At 41.5% G+C, this 16416-nt stretch overlaps 1 protein-coding gene across 1 annotated transcript in view; it reads right to left on the reverse strand.

Annotated features, from left to right (window-relative positions):
* Nucleotides 1–1157: 1157 nt before the first annotated feature.
* The window catches only part of si:ch1073-358c10.1 (peptide methionine sulfoxide reductase MsrA 1), a 33538-nt gene continuing 18279 nt past the window's right edge, over nt 1158–16416 (reverse strand). Inside the window, exons 5-6 of the mRNA XM_044375726.1 lie at nt 12305–12411; nt 1158–2564 (exon numbers count right to left, since the gene is read on the reverse strand). Of these exons, the coding sequence (XP_044231661.1) occupies nt 2391–2564; nt 12305–12411 (281 nt within the window). The 3' untranslated portion in view covers nt 1158–2390. The remainder of the gene's footprint in view (nt 2565–12304; nt 12412–16416) is intronic.

A 16416-nucleotide genomic window follows, 5' to 3' on the forward strand; every position in this document is an offset into this window, starting at 1 on the left:
TCTTACAAAGGAATACACAGAAAACACACATTCGCTCATGCAGCTACCTCTAAAAGTCAGTCATTTTAACATGTCTGCGCTAAACTTGGTAATTTTCCACAGCAAATTTTGATCTTTTCCTACATATAATCACTCATAATTATGCTTTATGATAATGCCTTCTCTGTAATGTGGCAGAAATAAACAGAATCATGCCATGGTTCACTGAGGCAAGTCTTGTTGAAGTCAGACATCATCACAGATGGTGGAAAAACTGATTTCATTGTGCGATTAAAGCTTTCATGGCATCCTCTCTTCAAAAACCGAGGAAATGAAGATCACTTTATTAAAAGGTTATCTTCTCTCACGCACTCGACAAAACACAACAGCATGCAAAAATATAGGCGTGCGTTGGAAAAACAGCTAGCTGGCCCAACCACATACCACTCAGCGCGGTTCGATCAAGCAAGCCACAACTTCACATGCCCCAACACACACACACACGCACGCACGCACACACACTGCTCCTGCATGCAGACACATGCAAAAATATCTGTCCCAATACTAAAATAGGCCCTGAGAGGTTGCACCTGCACCTGTGCCCTGGTCCACACCTACACACAGGTGTCAGGATGTGACACATACACACAGACAGAGAAAGAAAGATAGAAGAGAGGGAGGGGAAAAAACGAGAGCGGGGTGAATCACACAACTGCGGTCGACCAAAAAGCTTTTTCTAGATATCATCTCTGTATTTTGGAGTGTAACCATAAGTGTGATTTTCATTTTTAAATAGACTTTCAGGTTGATGTGTTTAATTATAAAAAGTGATGCACACAATACTTATTCAGTAACTGCTGATTTCTAGATGATATGTAATTATATGATATACAAGAAGACTTTTATTCATAATCATGGGTTTAGGGTGAGTGAAAAGAGGGTTTAAGCAAAGTGTGTATCATACTGCAGACATAAGTGCCTTGAGTGTCTCATTATGCAACTCAGTATGAGTGGTCTCTCAATGTGTATGTGTGTGTCACAGTGACTCATACCCATTTGTGCCTTGACAGTCCCTTTTTTCAAATGAGGAAGAATTAGGGGGCAAATATTCTAAGCAGTGGCTTAAATATGCATGCATGAACACACACAAACACATGCATGGTACACAAACAAAAAGGTTGGAAGAACTTCATTTTATTATTTCCAAAGTTAGATGTTATGAAAATAAAGGCATAGCTCTATCTGTGTTAATATTCATTACTTGATGAAATGAATGAAATCAAGATAGAGGAATAAGATTTCATCAAGTCGGTATTGTGTTTGCCTACTCCTATGCTACTGGTCATATTAAAAATGCATTTGAAAAAAAAGAATAATGCTATGTTAATGTTATTATCACAGTAAAGTTTTCACACGGTTTCTCAGTTATGTCACATTAAAAAGAGATGCAATGAAAAGCCCTTTACGTTCTTTGAGAGATGTCGCCACCCTGTGGAAGCTTACTGTTGCTGCAGTCCAACAGACTTTGCAGCAGCTGCACCACAAATTCAATTTGAATTCTATTTTATACCATTTTCCTTATTGTATTTTACTTTTCTTTGTCTTTTTTAAAAAAAAAACCAAAACAAAAACAAAACAAAACTAGTTTTAATGCCTTTTTATGTCTTCTGTAAAGAGCTTTGAATTGCTTTTGTGTTTAAAAGGTGCTATACATAGAAAGTTACTTCATTCCACAAGGATGCCTGAACAAACAATTCCCTGAGACTTAGTAGTAAATTTGTCTGAATTTGAATTTGATTAAATATTCTATTATGTAGGAAATACTGATAGACACAATATGAATTCCTAATTTAAAGACCCCCTCCAAAGATGTATATAAAATACTACTGAATAATACTATGTGTCTGATATGGATTTTCCACAAAAAAGTTCAATTATCTTGTTAAAATCCTTAAAATGGCATCAATCCCTTCTGTCTAAATGTCTGAAATATATTTCATTTCATAAGTTCAACTGCTGGATACAAGATGTTTCCTACTTTACTGTCCATTCTCAGTGTTTGTGTATGGGAGGCTTCAAGTTTCCACATCACACTTTTTTAAGATGAATATTTGACCAGGATTGGCTTCCAAACTATTTGTGATGTCATAAATCATGCTCGTAGATTCACCCCTTAAAACTGGATTTTCAATGAGCACAAACTTCCCACTTTCAGCAGAAACAGCCTCCCAGTGTCAAACTCTGCATGTACATCATTCTGTACAGTCAAGCTCAAATATCCAACTGTAAGAACAAGAAGAAAAACATATTTTTCTGTGGAAAGGGACTTTAACAAGGGTATCACATTGTTTTAAAAATAATTAAAAAAAAGGTACATTAATGCCTTAAAGAATCCTCATCCGACATCTTCCTCACAGTTCATCCTTCTCATCTCCAATGGGACAAGAGACGCCGGTGCCTTTGAGGCCACAGTAGCCTTTAGGTACCTTCTTCAGGTACTGCTGGTGATAGTCCTCAGCGTAGTAAAATTGCTGCCCCTCCAGAATCTCTGTGGTGATGGGACCATAGCCTTTTTGATCCAGCTCCTAGAGAGAAAATACACACACACACACACACACACACACACACACACACAGATACAGACACATACAGACAAAAAAACCCCAATTAATTTTTAACAATCATACAGAACACAAAACACCAAAGAACCCCCAATTCCCTGCCCTTCCTGTATAAACCCAATTAGTAAAAAGGGAGAAAAAAAAAGAAAAAAAGGGAAAGAGGCCTTCTGGCTAACCAGAAATGATCACATCCCTATGGTGGCATCAGTAATGTGCCAATATACTCTAGGTAAGGCTACCAAATATTCAGAAAGGTGTTGTATCCTTTTCTAAGTCTATATGTGATCTTTTCAAGAGGAATACAGCTGTTCATTTCCATCTATCAACGAGGAGAGGGGAATCAGATTTCCATGTCACTGTTAAGCATTCCCTGGCCACACAAAGCGATTTCCATAAATTTAATTTGGGAATTAGTTGAAGATTTAGTTTGATTTATGGAGTTTCTGTGGGGTGAGGTACAGTTGATGGAGGAAATTATAGTGAACCAGTGTGTACCTGTTATTAATGGTAGCTGACAAACTGCCGTAACATAAATCTGACCAGAGCTGTTCATCAGTTGTATGTTCAGATCTGATTCCATTCTCGCTCTAGATTTGTGCAAACCTGGCTTTGGGCCCTCATCCAGTAGTAAGGAGGCTCAATGACCATGCAACAATGTTTGCCTAGAAATACTCATGCTTCGAACAGTATCAATCAATATGTTTATGTACACTGAATTCCCCAAGTACAAACTGTACTATTGCTACAGCCTCTACAATGATCTCCACATTGATTCAAGGAGTTTTGTTTTATTTAAATTGGACTATTTTTGTCTGTGAATTTGTACGCAGCGAAATGACAATGACAATGAGTTTAAAGCCTCCTATCCTTAAAGGGGAGCTCCACTGATTTTAGACATCAAAGTCTGTTTACAGATCTTGGGGAGCACAACTTCATATGTGAAAAGAGTTATATAGAGCCTTTTGTGGCTCCAGGGACCTGCACATAATCTGAGAAATTTGGTTGTGGCGTTTTGGTTGTGGTTGAGCTTGAGAATTAAAAAAATCTGTCTGGGAGTGTACAGTTAGAAAGAAACAAAGAAACCAGACCTCTGAAGCCCTGCTCTCATCTCTGCTTGAGGCTAGTGGTTCAAAGCTACATTAGCTGCTACTAACAAAACACACCCAAGTCTCCGACAAACTGTTTGTTGCATTGTGGGTAATATAGGCCCCAGTTTTGACAAGGGAGAACCAATATCTTTGGTTCTACTGCATCGATTTTGAGACTTTCTTTTTACTGTTCGTCATCTATCCAACAGCGTTATAGGAGTGCAATGCTAAATCGGTGGAGTACTCTTTTAGGTTGAGTCAATGTTCAAGGTTATAATCCCTAAAACAGACTTTTCTGTGAGGAAACTATTCCTAGCTTGCAGCATCTTCATGTGTTCATATCCTGCAGCTTGTTCCCCTCACCACAGGCATGACACACATTCAGCGCTACTTTCTCAGATTGCAGTAACTTCTTCAAAATGAACACGCCTGTTAAATGGCTGTTTTATTCTGCAGTGTATTGGATCTGAACTTTCAATACCTCTCACTAATACAGTAAAGAGTTTCTGCTCCTCGACTAGAAAGCAGGGTTATTGAGTGACAGAAGAAAGGAACATCTATTTCTTTTTGTACTGCAGCTTGCCTCTGTGGCTCTCTCTGTGGGACAAAGCATCAAAGAGTATCCGCTCTCTTTGAGAACTCCTGAAGACACTTTCACACTTACACTTTTCTAAACACCATGAGAGAAGGCTTCAAACACACTAAAAAAGCGCACAAATTCACAAACACACACACACACTAAACACCTCTGACAGATATATCAAAGGTATACCTGCTGTGCTGAGTGGTTTTCTCTATCTAATAATACAAGCGCTCAGTCCTCTCTAGATCAGTGCTCTTGAGAGCTGACAAAACAACAAGTTCGAGGCACAGCGGGACTATCTGTGGGCAACAAGTAGCTTGAATGTAGTTCACTACACCTCAGCACAGCACAGCACCGAGGAGCTTTGCTTTGTGGAGGCGTCAATTGGCACGGTTCAACAACCACCATGAAACAGAGGCTGTGTATTCAATCCTGGCTCAACCTGTTCTTATCAGCTCCTGCGATATAGGCTGTTTCTCTGCATGAGACTGTCATGGACACCACTGGAGTATTTAAGGAAAGGGGACTTCATTCTTCTTAAGGGGTAAATGTATATTTTGAGTATCAAACGATCACCCAATGGAGGCAGGTTTCCAAGGAAGGAAAAAAAGTATGAAAATGTCTATCAAAACTTCTAAAACCACTCTCAATTCACTTCCTTCAAAGTAATTTTTGGGCATTTTTTCGCCTTTATTTGATGCAGTCAAGAGTGACAGGAAATGTGGGCAGAAAGAAAAGGGTTATGTCATGCAACCAAGGTCCTCGACCAGGCTCGAATGGAATGTTGCAATAACATCAGCATCATCTTCCATCATTCAACATCATCTGGAACTACTTCTCCACTGTTGAACCGTGTGCACTCTATGTTCCAAAATATGTCTAATACTCAGGCACTGTAGAGTTCATGAACAGGAAAAATGTTCCGAGATGGAGTTTGAGGACAAAAATATACAAATATGGGTGACAAATTACTAGGAAAGATCAACATAAAGTCTTAGTAAGATGTCCATGTGCAGCTATAGAATGCTGGAGGGATGGAAAACCATTCTTCCAACATATTAGCGCTGTCTAACATGTTGGTCCAAAATTTTACCATTCAGCGACCCCTTGTGCCCTGTGTGAAAGTATCTCATCTTCTACACTCATTTAGTTATGTTTTTCATTTATTTTGTCACCCATCAGTCCATGTGACTATTTATTAAGAACTTTCCTATTCTTTACATTAGTTTTTTGATTGACAAATGTGCAAGTTCTGTTGTTGATTGACAAATCTTCATGTCAAAAAGAGAGATTTGCTTTTCCACTTTGAAAAAACAACAACGAAAAAAAGCCAAGCCAAAAAAAAGAGAAACAGGCTCCAAGTCTGGCTAAGGATCTTTTGCTCTTGCTGTAACCGAGCTTACTAATGAAAATAAATTATGTTGACCAGGACAGAACAATTCCCCAGCTGTTCTTCTACTAACTTGCACATTTGTGTGGGAGACAATGAACGTAAAAAAAGATCTGTGTATAATCTCTAAAAAAGGAAATAATGTCGGTGAAGGGCAGCATGTTATAGGTAATGTATAGTTTTGTCCACATGGAGGCAGTGTGGTACTTGATGTGTGTATGTGTGTGTGCTGGAGGTGATGCAGTGGAGTCCGTAAATCAAAGCTCTGCACCCCACAGAGAGGCTGAGGCAGCAGCTGACCTCTAAGTCCTCAGTGGCTGCTGCTACAATACGAGGGCTCTAATCTCCCTGGAGGAAGGACCCAGCGTTCACAAACCAAACTACAGCGCAACACAGCCCTCAGTACAGAATATCAGCCTGACAAGCATGGACATATTTACATTTTAAATGCCCTGTCTGACACAGAGGAACCCATTTTTCTCTTCTTACATCCAACAGCACTCTAGTAAACCAGCCGACACAAGCATAGAGCTTTGTACATCATGGCCTAATTAATCAGTCATCACCACCAAACCACAGTAGTAGCGAAGCCTTCGGGGCAGAGGATGCTTCATGTAAGGAGAACACAATGTCCAAGAAAAGGTCTGTTATTCCGAGCAGACATACACCCCCACCCTGACACCCCCGCACCACTCCCGCGCTCTACATCCAGCCCTCTACAGCAGTCACAACACGGCGGCCATTTTAGATCTATAAATCAGAATGCATGGCGTCACGCCACTGTGTATAACCTTATGTGGCTTCACTCTCTCTCTCACTGCAGCAGCAGCGGCAGAGGAATGGAGGGAAGAAATAAAGAGAGAAGGACGTGGAGGGTAAAAACAGCAAAAATGGAGGAGGGAAAATTCGAGAGAGGAAGCGCAAACTAGATGTTCTCAAGTTGAGCATTTTCATGCTGTTCATGATGTTCAGATGATGGCTACATGGAGAGAGAGAATGTGTGTGTGCAAGTAGGCTATACATTTGTGTATGTGTGTGTGTGTGTGTATGTGTGTGAGGACTGAAACAGAAATACAGAACATTTTAGGAACAGATCAGTGTATGTGTGCGTATTTACGTGGGGACGTAAATCTGTCACATTACAGGGACTCACCTTCAATTTGGAAACAAAAAGCTTGCATCCACAACGTAGAAAATTAATATTTGGGGTTAAGACTTGTTTTTTGGTTAAGGTTAGGGGGTTAGGTACATACTGGTAGTGGTTAACATTAGGTTAAATTGACAGGGAATTCATTTAAGTCAATGCAATGTCCTCCGAAATGACAAAAACAAGTAATGTGTGTGTGTGTGTGTGTCCAGGGCTGAGCTCACTCAGCCCAGTCAGCCTTTCCTTTCTTCACGCCTGTCGGAAAGACTCCCCTGTCAAAGACATGGCTGAACGGGTGCATTTCTCTCTCTCTCTCTCTCTCTCCCCATCTCCCTCCATTGCTGATTCTCTCTCTCTCTCTCCCTCTCTCTCTCTCTCTCCCTCTCTCTCCCATGTGAGCACAGACCACAGCTTCGTGCTACCAAGTCCTCCCTGCTCTCCAGCCAAGCGAGAGAGCCCCTCTCGCCATCACCATCGCCAGAGAGTCGGCCCCGGGACACAAATAGGACGTGACATCCCGAGAGAGGGTGGAGGTGGAGGAGGAAGAGGAGGAGGAGGAGGAAAATGTACTCTCTTCTCTTATCCTACCCCACTGTCTTGTCTCTCTCTGTCGTTTTCCCTCAGAAGGCCTACGGCTGCGGAGTGGTGGGGAAGAGACGCGCATTGACATAGAGTTTGTGACACCCGATGACTCATGGTGAAGACATTTGAAGAGGGACGTGACCTCAATTCTGTGATTTATGTAATCATCCCTTAGTCCACTCCAGTTACTGGTGTGGTTATTGCTATTTACCATTTCTCGGGCTCCTCATCTCCATCGTTTTATTTGTTTTTCCTGGTGTCATTGTCTCAGTCTTGATCTCAAATTCAAATTTTCATTATTGGCATTAAATACTTCATTGGCAAAGCACATTTTAACAAATTTACAATGTAAGTGTAGTAGCCCAGTATTGAGATCTTTTACATTTTAAGTAAAAGTAGCAATACCTCAATGAAAAATACAAGATAAAAATACTAGTAAAGGTTGTGCATTTATAGTTTTATTTTAGTAGTAATAGCAGAAAAGGTCAGCAGAAAAAAAGTACTCATTAGGTAGAAGAATGACCCCTGCCAATGCTGTTCATACTGTTGGGTATAGTTTGGTCTAAAATAAATAAAACTGCATTATATTTTATTTTATATTTTCTTATATATAAAACACAACCGACTTGAGTCTGCATACCTGAACATCTTAAACATGTACATACAATTTTTGAGTTTTGTCGACAGGAAAGCTGCTCCGTGGTACAACTCTGGTAGTAGATAGACTGTGGCTCTGCCTGAAAACACACGAAATAGACTGACATGATACTTATCGACTTGTCCGCGGCACCGCGCTTGCCCTCAATGACCTCGGGGAGAGACACAGAACGGGAGTGATGGAGAGAGGACGAAAGAGAAAGACAGACAGGGAAGGGAAAAAAAAAGAGATGCGGAAATGGTGCAGAGACACGCAGGGAGAGATGGAGTGAAGGAAAGGAGGAGAAGAGCATGGGAGATTATCGTGAGGCTGAGGGAATGAAAACAGACTCTAGTGAGATGGTGAAAAAAAAATAACAACATATAAACACAATAGCCTGAAAAAGAGACAGAGAAGATACTGAAAGCTTGTTCTGTGAGGTTCTGGGAAAAGCCGTACATGTAAAACATTCATGTACATCACTGTGTCTATAAATGTGTGCGAGCTAAAGGATGTGTATTCCCTCTGTGTGTCTGATTTTTTTTTTTCCTGCCCTGCTCTGTTCATCTCTCTTTCTCTCTCTCAGTGCGGGTCAGGCATCCATTTTAGCTGAGCTCTAATCTTCAGCAAGCGCTCCTACATTTTGTGAGCGAGGAAGCCAACACTCCTACATTTTGAGAGGGAGAGAGGATGCACACGCACTTCAGTCTCGGAGCGAGGCGGCACGCGCTCCTACGTCTTTTTTTTTTTTTTTCCATGGCAGACAACAAGTAGCTCAACATCTGAAGAACGAAAACGCAGGAGATCAGTCCTGCATTTCTGAGAAAAAAGTGATCGCCTCTCATTAACATTTCAGCTGCACTGTACTCGACAACATCTCACTGACTGGATTACTTTCTGGCAAATAAAAAAAAGTTATTCCTGAACCATATATCACTAACAATTTGTCCATTTTTATCTTAGCCAATAATGTCTCGTAGCTACATGGGCAAGATGTCTAGTTGCTATCAGAACACAGCAGAAATATTTTAAGATTTAAGACTTAATGTAAAAGGAAAGACAATCTATAATATGCGAGAGCTGGGGAATAGTTGGAAGCATAAATTTGACTTTTGAAGACTTTCCAGAATGGGAGATGTGGAAAACCAAACTGAGCTTGTGTGACTAGAAGCCCGCTAAGGAAACCTGCTGATGCTGTGCCCCGTTTTAATAACCCTCGAGCTTCTCCTCAAGACTTCTAGCCCCAAACGACCCCCACCCCCTTTTTTTTTTTCCAGCCATCTTCCGAAACCCCCTGTCCTCCCTCCCCCCCCATCTTTCAAGCTCATTAAGTTAGGATGCCTTATCAGAGGGCACACTCACCCCTCCAAGGCCCTACACACATGTATGTGCACGTACACACACAATATCCATGCTGGCTTGATAAAACCTATTGTTCATACATGCACACACACACACACACACACACACACACACACACACACACACGCACACACACACATATATATAGAACCCCCGTTCTTCCATTTTCCTCTCCAAACCCTAACCCAACTCTAAAACCCCCCCATCACCACCACCCCACTCTCTCCTCCTAATCAACTCTTCCCATCCCTCCTCTCCTCTCTCTCCCAACTCACCCCCCCCCCCCCCCCCCCCCCCTCACCCAGCTCTGGGGAGACGTTTTAGCAGAGAGGGAGGGATGGAGTGAGAGAGAAGGGGAATGAGAGAGAGAGAGAGAGAGAGACCGAGAGAGAGAGAGAGAGAGAGACGGGGGAGACAGAGGGAGAGAAAGAGATGCACTCCTCCTCTCTGCTCTGCTGCCACAGCGGCTTGGCTACAGAAGCCTTTGATGTTCTGCAAATTTCAAATTTCATTATAGAGAACCCCCTTCTCCTCTCCCCTCTCCCTGCTCCCTCCCTCTCTTCCCCCTCTCTGCTCTCGCGCTTAAACAAGCTTTTCTGCCTCACTCCCCCCCCCCGCCCCCCCCCAGTGCTGAAGTTAAGAAACTGAAAGCCCTGCAGAAGAGACTCTTCGTATGGGTTAATTATTTATTGGGCTGTGTGTGTATGTGCCAAATGTATGTCTGTGTGTGTGTGTGTGTGTGTCTGTACGTACATGCGAGTGTGTGTGAGTCATGGGCTGGCAGTGGGGTGGAATCTGGATTTTGTGATGCCTGTCTTATCTCTGGTCGTCTTAGATCGCCTCCACCCACTCTCTCTTGTCACTCTACTGAACATGCACTCACTTCACCCGATAGAGAGCATTGGCCTTTTAGAATAAAACGCGCGCACACACACACACACAAACACACACACACACAATCACACATGCACAGAAGGACACACACTGCAAGCCCTTCCTCTGTAGAGATGCCATTTTCAAACCGGGTGTTGTTGAGACTCAGCATCAATGCGGCAAAGGCAACCATTTCAGGGCAGGAAGCTGCCATTTTGGTTCAGAGTGTGTCAGCTGCTTTGAGAAGATATGTGTCCCAGTGGCCCTCAGATGAAACTGGGGTGCCACTGAAGTGGTTGACAGATCGGTGGTGTCAGCAGCGTAGGTGGAGAGAGAGAAGGAGGGAAGACTGGGTGCTGTTTCTCCTCTTGATCTTTGGAAACATGGTTTGTGAGTATCTGCTGTGAACCGGGTTAAAGTTCTGGTGGAGGTGACAAGACAATATGCTCGATATAACATTAACATTAACCCGTTGAATATGGGTTTTGCTAGTTTTCTTAAATTACAGGTCTATGGCATAGTCATCACATTTCTTAATATAGCTGTCATATATTGTTATTTACAGAAGAATTTAGCCTACTCAGAAATCCAATTAACTGTCATGTGTGGCACTATAATGTTCTTGGACAGTTTTATCATCCAAAAAAAAAAAAAAAAAATCGAAAGTAGGACAGCACTCCACTTAAATTGTTTATTCATGCATTGCACAGACTTGATTTTTGCCTTTGAGGATTCAGCACCCATCTATACAAACTGAGTTTGAGCGTGTTGTTTTATGATCTAATCTTGGACAGCTTTATGAAATGTCCATTAAAACGCTTTAACGAAATTTGAATATATTCAAGTTTTGCTTGTATGTCCAAAACTTTTCACCACAGAGAAAATGTCTGTATATGAATGCATAGAGAGGAATGTCAGTGTTACAGGCAGGGATATAACAATCATATTGATAAGAAATTAAATTTTTAGTGCTGTTAAAAATGAGGGTTTTGTTGTTCATGTCGTGCTTCTTTTTCTTTTCACAGAACAATCATACATGAAGGTCCATTTAGTAGCTGTTCTAGAGCTTTCACTCATGATGTGATCAAATCTGAGTGTGTGTGTATGGCTTATAAACCTGGATGTTGTGTGCATCATGTGTGGGGTCACAGTCAGTTGATAGTCAAAGGGTGGGGTCACCATCAGCTGATAGCCTGTCAGTCTTAGCCCTCTGTTCTGATTGCCTTCCTCTTTTTCTTTTCCCGCTTTCCTCCCCCCCGTTCCTGGTCCCAGCTGCCACTCCTCTCTCACCTCTGACCCCAGCCCAAGGCCAAGGTCGGGAGGTTGTCGTCATGGCAACATGACAGCCCTGTGGCCTGTGACTGCTGACCCCAGAAGCCCTAAGTAACCATGACGATCATATTTGCTCCCCTCTGCCCCCTGCCAGCTTGTCCATGAATACCATTTAGAGAGAGAGAGGAGAGACGAACAAACCAAACTGATGGAGGATCAACGGATAGATGGACTGATGGACAGACGGACAGATGGACGGAAAGAACAAAAGGTGGGCGCGTGTGCCGCTGAAAAGAGGAGATTTAGAAATGAGATTTAATGACCTATTGACCCTCTTCCGCTCTTTCAGTTTGAGGGCCATAGAGAAAGACGCTGTCACTGAGTGGATGTAACTAAACAGCGTCCAACTCTAAGAGGTCACCACTCCAGAGACTGGCTTTTAATTATTATTCAAATAAATGGGAAAACTCCACGCTACAGCTTATCCGTGCACAACGGCCGAAAAGGTATATTATAACAATGTTGTTCAATATGATCATTTTAATTTTGTTTCTGACATGATGGAATCAAATACACAAACATCTGCATGACTTTATTTTTTTTTAATAGGGATGATGTGTGTGAGGAAAATTATGAAAACTGTTCATTTTTCAACACTTTTTCCACAGCTGCTAGTCCTTTACTTCACACATGGTTTGGTTATAAGTAACACCTCACTTGAGTCATATGTCATAATGAAACCCTCTGATGTGTGCATGTGAGTATTATACCTGCTGAAAGGCCAGTTTGCTCTTCAATGCAAGCTCCTGTTGAGCAGGGCTGGATGTGTAAATGGCTGAACGATATTGAGTACCACGGTCATTCTGCTGCCTCATACCTGCGTAAACACACACAGAAAGGAAAATAAGACACTCTGCAAATAAGCATAAGTACCACAATCATCACAGACACAATGCCATTTGCATGTTAAAGGTTTTCACAATTATGTCATCATCCCGCATCTTGAATTCATGAAGCCAAATGAATTCAAAGATCAGAGCAGATTCGGGCTTCCATTAGGGGGGCCTGCGGTGTGTAGGTGTATGGGGCCTCGTGTAGGTGGGTGTATTTTCTTCTTCTTTGTCATGTGGCACTGTCAAAATTTTCATCAGCTTTACATCAGTGTATTTGGAGGAGGCCCAGGCCAAGAGTAACTTGATTAGCAGGACAAATTGCTGCAATCACATGTTTGCTTTTCAGAGGCTACAATCCTGAGCAGCTTTAGCATCCATGGACCCTTCCATTGCAGGCTTCTATCTTACTCTCTCTCCCACTCAGCCTTTGTTTCTTCTCTTTGCCGTACAGCATCATTCCTGTTTTCATTTATCCCTCGAAACCCTTGTTCTTCTTAGTCTTTGGCCTTTTGGTGACATCAGTGGAGGAGCTGATTGTTCTCATCTCAGCATACGCTGACCTCAAGCATTTTTGTCATGTAACAGTTTTATGATTTGTGTTGTGGCAGACATTTCTTCCCATTTCTCTATCATTTAAAATTCTATAGACACAACAATAACATATTAGCATCTTAAAACGTTGACAGGGCTAACGTTACACATCCATCAGACAGGGAGCACTATGAGCGTTCAGTTGGAGTGGTGTTTGTGTCCATCTGACAAATTTGAGTCCAATATTCACTTTCCTTTTAGCTCTACTTTGGTCTCCACCAACTTTTGAGGTAAATATCTGGATCTTTGCCTGCTAAATGTTCCACCATGTTCACTAGTCGCTAACCTTGTTGATTTGACAAAGTTGGTGCTGGGCAGATAGATAGCGTACAGACAGTTTATGAAAGTGGTGAGTATGAACCAAAACATGGAAGTTGCAAACTATTATAACCAAAACAATGAGCTGAGAGTTGCTAAAAAAAAGCTCCAAACACCTGTGGGGAACCACAGAGTAAAGCAATAATTCTCTATGGGTTTGTCATTACAAGAACCCCTTTCATATAAACATAGTGATTTGTTCCATTGGTCATATAAAACATTGGTTAGGGCAACTTTAAATGACTAAAACAGTGTCTCTCTGAATTGCAATGTGTGGTTAGGGTAGTCAGTTTGAGCGATGAAAGTGTGCATTGTGTTCCTACCATAAAGAAAAATGTCAAGTCTATTGATAAAAAGTCAAGATGACAACCTTTGATTATTTATTTATTTATTTTTTAAATAAACCAATTAGATGTGGTCACTGTCATGCAACTGTTACTTTTCCAAACATGTAGTGCTTTTCTCCACAGGATTTTTTCCAGTTGTCCATGTGAGCTTTAAAATGTTTTACATGTTGTTTAACAACATGACATACACCTGTTAATTTCCTGTCAGATAGCTTTCTATTTACATTGTGGGAGGAAACTGATTCCCACTGAATGTGCTGACAAGCTGCAGCCATGAGATGCTGACATCTTCTTGACACGGTGATCTGCGTATCTTGTTCTCTTTAGATTAAATGTTACCTTACATCATAGAGTGTCAGAACCTATCTGTAACACAGTCTGTTTAGATATAATGGCTATAAGTATTAATCTGGTCTTCATTCAAATCAGAGCAGACAAGCAGACGTCGCCTGCGCTCCGACACACACTGAATAAACTCACTATAACTAATGTTGCTGCCTTAGAGAATTTGCTTCACTGAACATTTCTTCACCATATTAAATGCTTGTGTTGTTCAAATATGAATTTAAGTGTGTTGTCGAGATTTTCCTGTTAAAATTATAGGTCTCAGTACAAAGCTTATATTTTCTTTTCTTTTTTTCTGTCAAAAATGCAATCCAAAAATTACATTTGATATCTACTGTAACAGCCCCAAGTAAAGCTAATGGACATCTCTAATACTTAAAGTGATTGACACAGTTAGCCTTAGAGAGAAAAACAAAGAGACGTGTACCTCCCTCTTTACCGATAAACTTTTAGTAGTTGACAGTCAAAATGTTCTGTATGAGGAATCATAAGAAAACTGATGTAATATGACATGTAATATTTAGGTATTGATTCCGTTTGGTTGGCCAAGTTCTCCACAACTCAATGGCTGTTTTTTCTCTTTCCTTTCATTTTAACCTCCCTAAACAACTTTTTCACCTTCATTGATCAAGTGATCTTAACTACAGCGCACTTGAGAGTCTTTGGGGCTTTTTGGTGCTATTTGCTAATGCCAGGATGGCAACATGCTCACAATGACAATGCTAATATGCAGAATAATGTTTACCATTTTTGATTATTTTAGTTTAGCATGTTAGCATGCAAACATTTGCTAACAAGCACTAAACACAAGGTGCAGTTGAGTCTGATGAGAATTTCATCGGTCCGAGATCCGAGATCATTCGGCCCGGACCAAAGTGGTGGACCGACCTACAGAACGACATTGTCATCGCTGGAGTCATGCTGCTAGTGGATTGGCAGGTTTTATATTCTACTTCTTCATAGACATGTATTTTCTAATTCTACTTCTTTCCATCTTTTTGTCTTCACTGCACCATCTACCACCCAGTCCACTTTTCCATTTGTCTCCCTCTGTACCTCTCTACCCTCCATATCTGCAGTGCTGGATGTTGGCCATCTTGCCCCCAGTGCTGTTGTTCAGTGGCGAGGCTAATGGTGGCCCCTCCATCAAAGGCCACCGAGCCACTCTGCCATTGGCTGTCCACCAGAGCCTTTACTCAGATTGGTTGGCTGGCAGAGGTCTTGTAGCTTTGCTGTTCCCTCTGACCTTCCCTGCTAACCCTGAGGTTCTGACCAGCCCAACCACACACACCTACACATGCACACGCACACGCACACACACAAACAGCTGCATATGGGTAAGATCATGTATGGACAAAATATGCATACTAATTATGTGAGAACAACCCGATATATATATATGAAACTACAGGTTTGACTTCTGTAATTTTATTACTGTAAACTATTCATCTTCAACCTCACAGATTGATATTCAATGTCTATTACAAAAGAGTAAAGACAGCAAAGGTTTTTCATCACAAAGAAATGGTTGAAGATCTGGAATATCAGAGAAAAGTCAAGAGACAAACACCCTTGAGTGGTAATTGTCTTTGTGTTGGAAGCAGTCATTAAGATTCATCACATCTTCAGAGATCCATCCACCATCAAAAGAGGAGTTACTCCCCAATCAAAATATGAACGCCATCCAAAACATCAGCCTATCTTTTGATTATACTATCTCCAGATCCATCCCCATAAGCACTGAGCCCTCAAAAAACTACAACAGCAACAAATACCACCCAAAAAAAAACTGGTTCTTCCCTCCTGCCTCCACCGTCTCTCTCTCTTGCTCTCTCCATTTTTAACAGCCCCCTTCGTTATTTTCTCCATCCATCAAAGGCAGCAGTAATTATTAATGAGAGCCTCCCTGTTCTCTCTGCATTATGCATGAGAGCCATGCTTCTGAAAGCAGAGGGTAATGGGGGGTGGACAGAAGGGGAGGGGCTATGGGTCACACACTTGTACACACACATACACACACACTGCCTCTTGGGGTCACTGACCTACGCCCACAATGCCAAAAATATTAATTAATCACCCCCCCCCCTCCAAATAAGAAAATTTAAAAGTAGCCCCCTTTAACACTTGAGAGACAAATGGAAGCAAAAATCAGACAAATAGGAGGGTGGTAGGGTATCTCAAGTCTCAGAGGGAGTAGCTACTGCTTCCAACCGACATTCATGCACAAACCTGCATACACAACTGTACACGCATACACTTTTTTGCTTGTTGTGTTTAAACCCGCTGAGATTTCTTGCAACTCTGTAAAATCTCTTCCAGTGTTTACCCTTGCACGCAAAAAAACAACAAAAAAAAAAAAAAACAACATCTCTGCTCAGTTTGTCCCTG

This window comes from Thunnus albacares, chromosome 15, assembly GCF_914725855.1.
Source record: "Thunnus albacares chromosome 15, fThuAlb1.1, whole genome shotgun sequence".
Lineage (NCBI taxonomy): Eukaryota > Metazoa > Chordata > Actinopteri > Scombriformes > Scombridae > Thunnus > Thunnus albacares.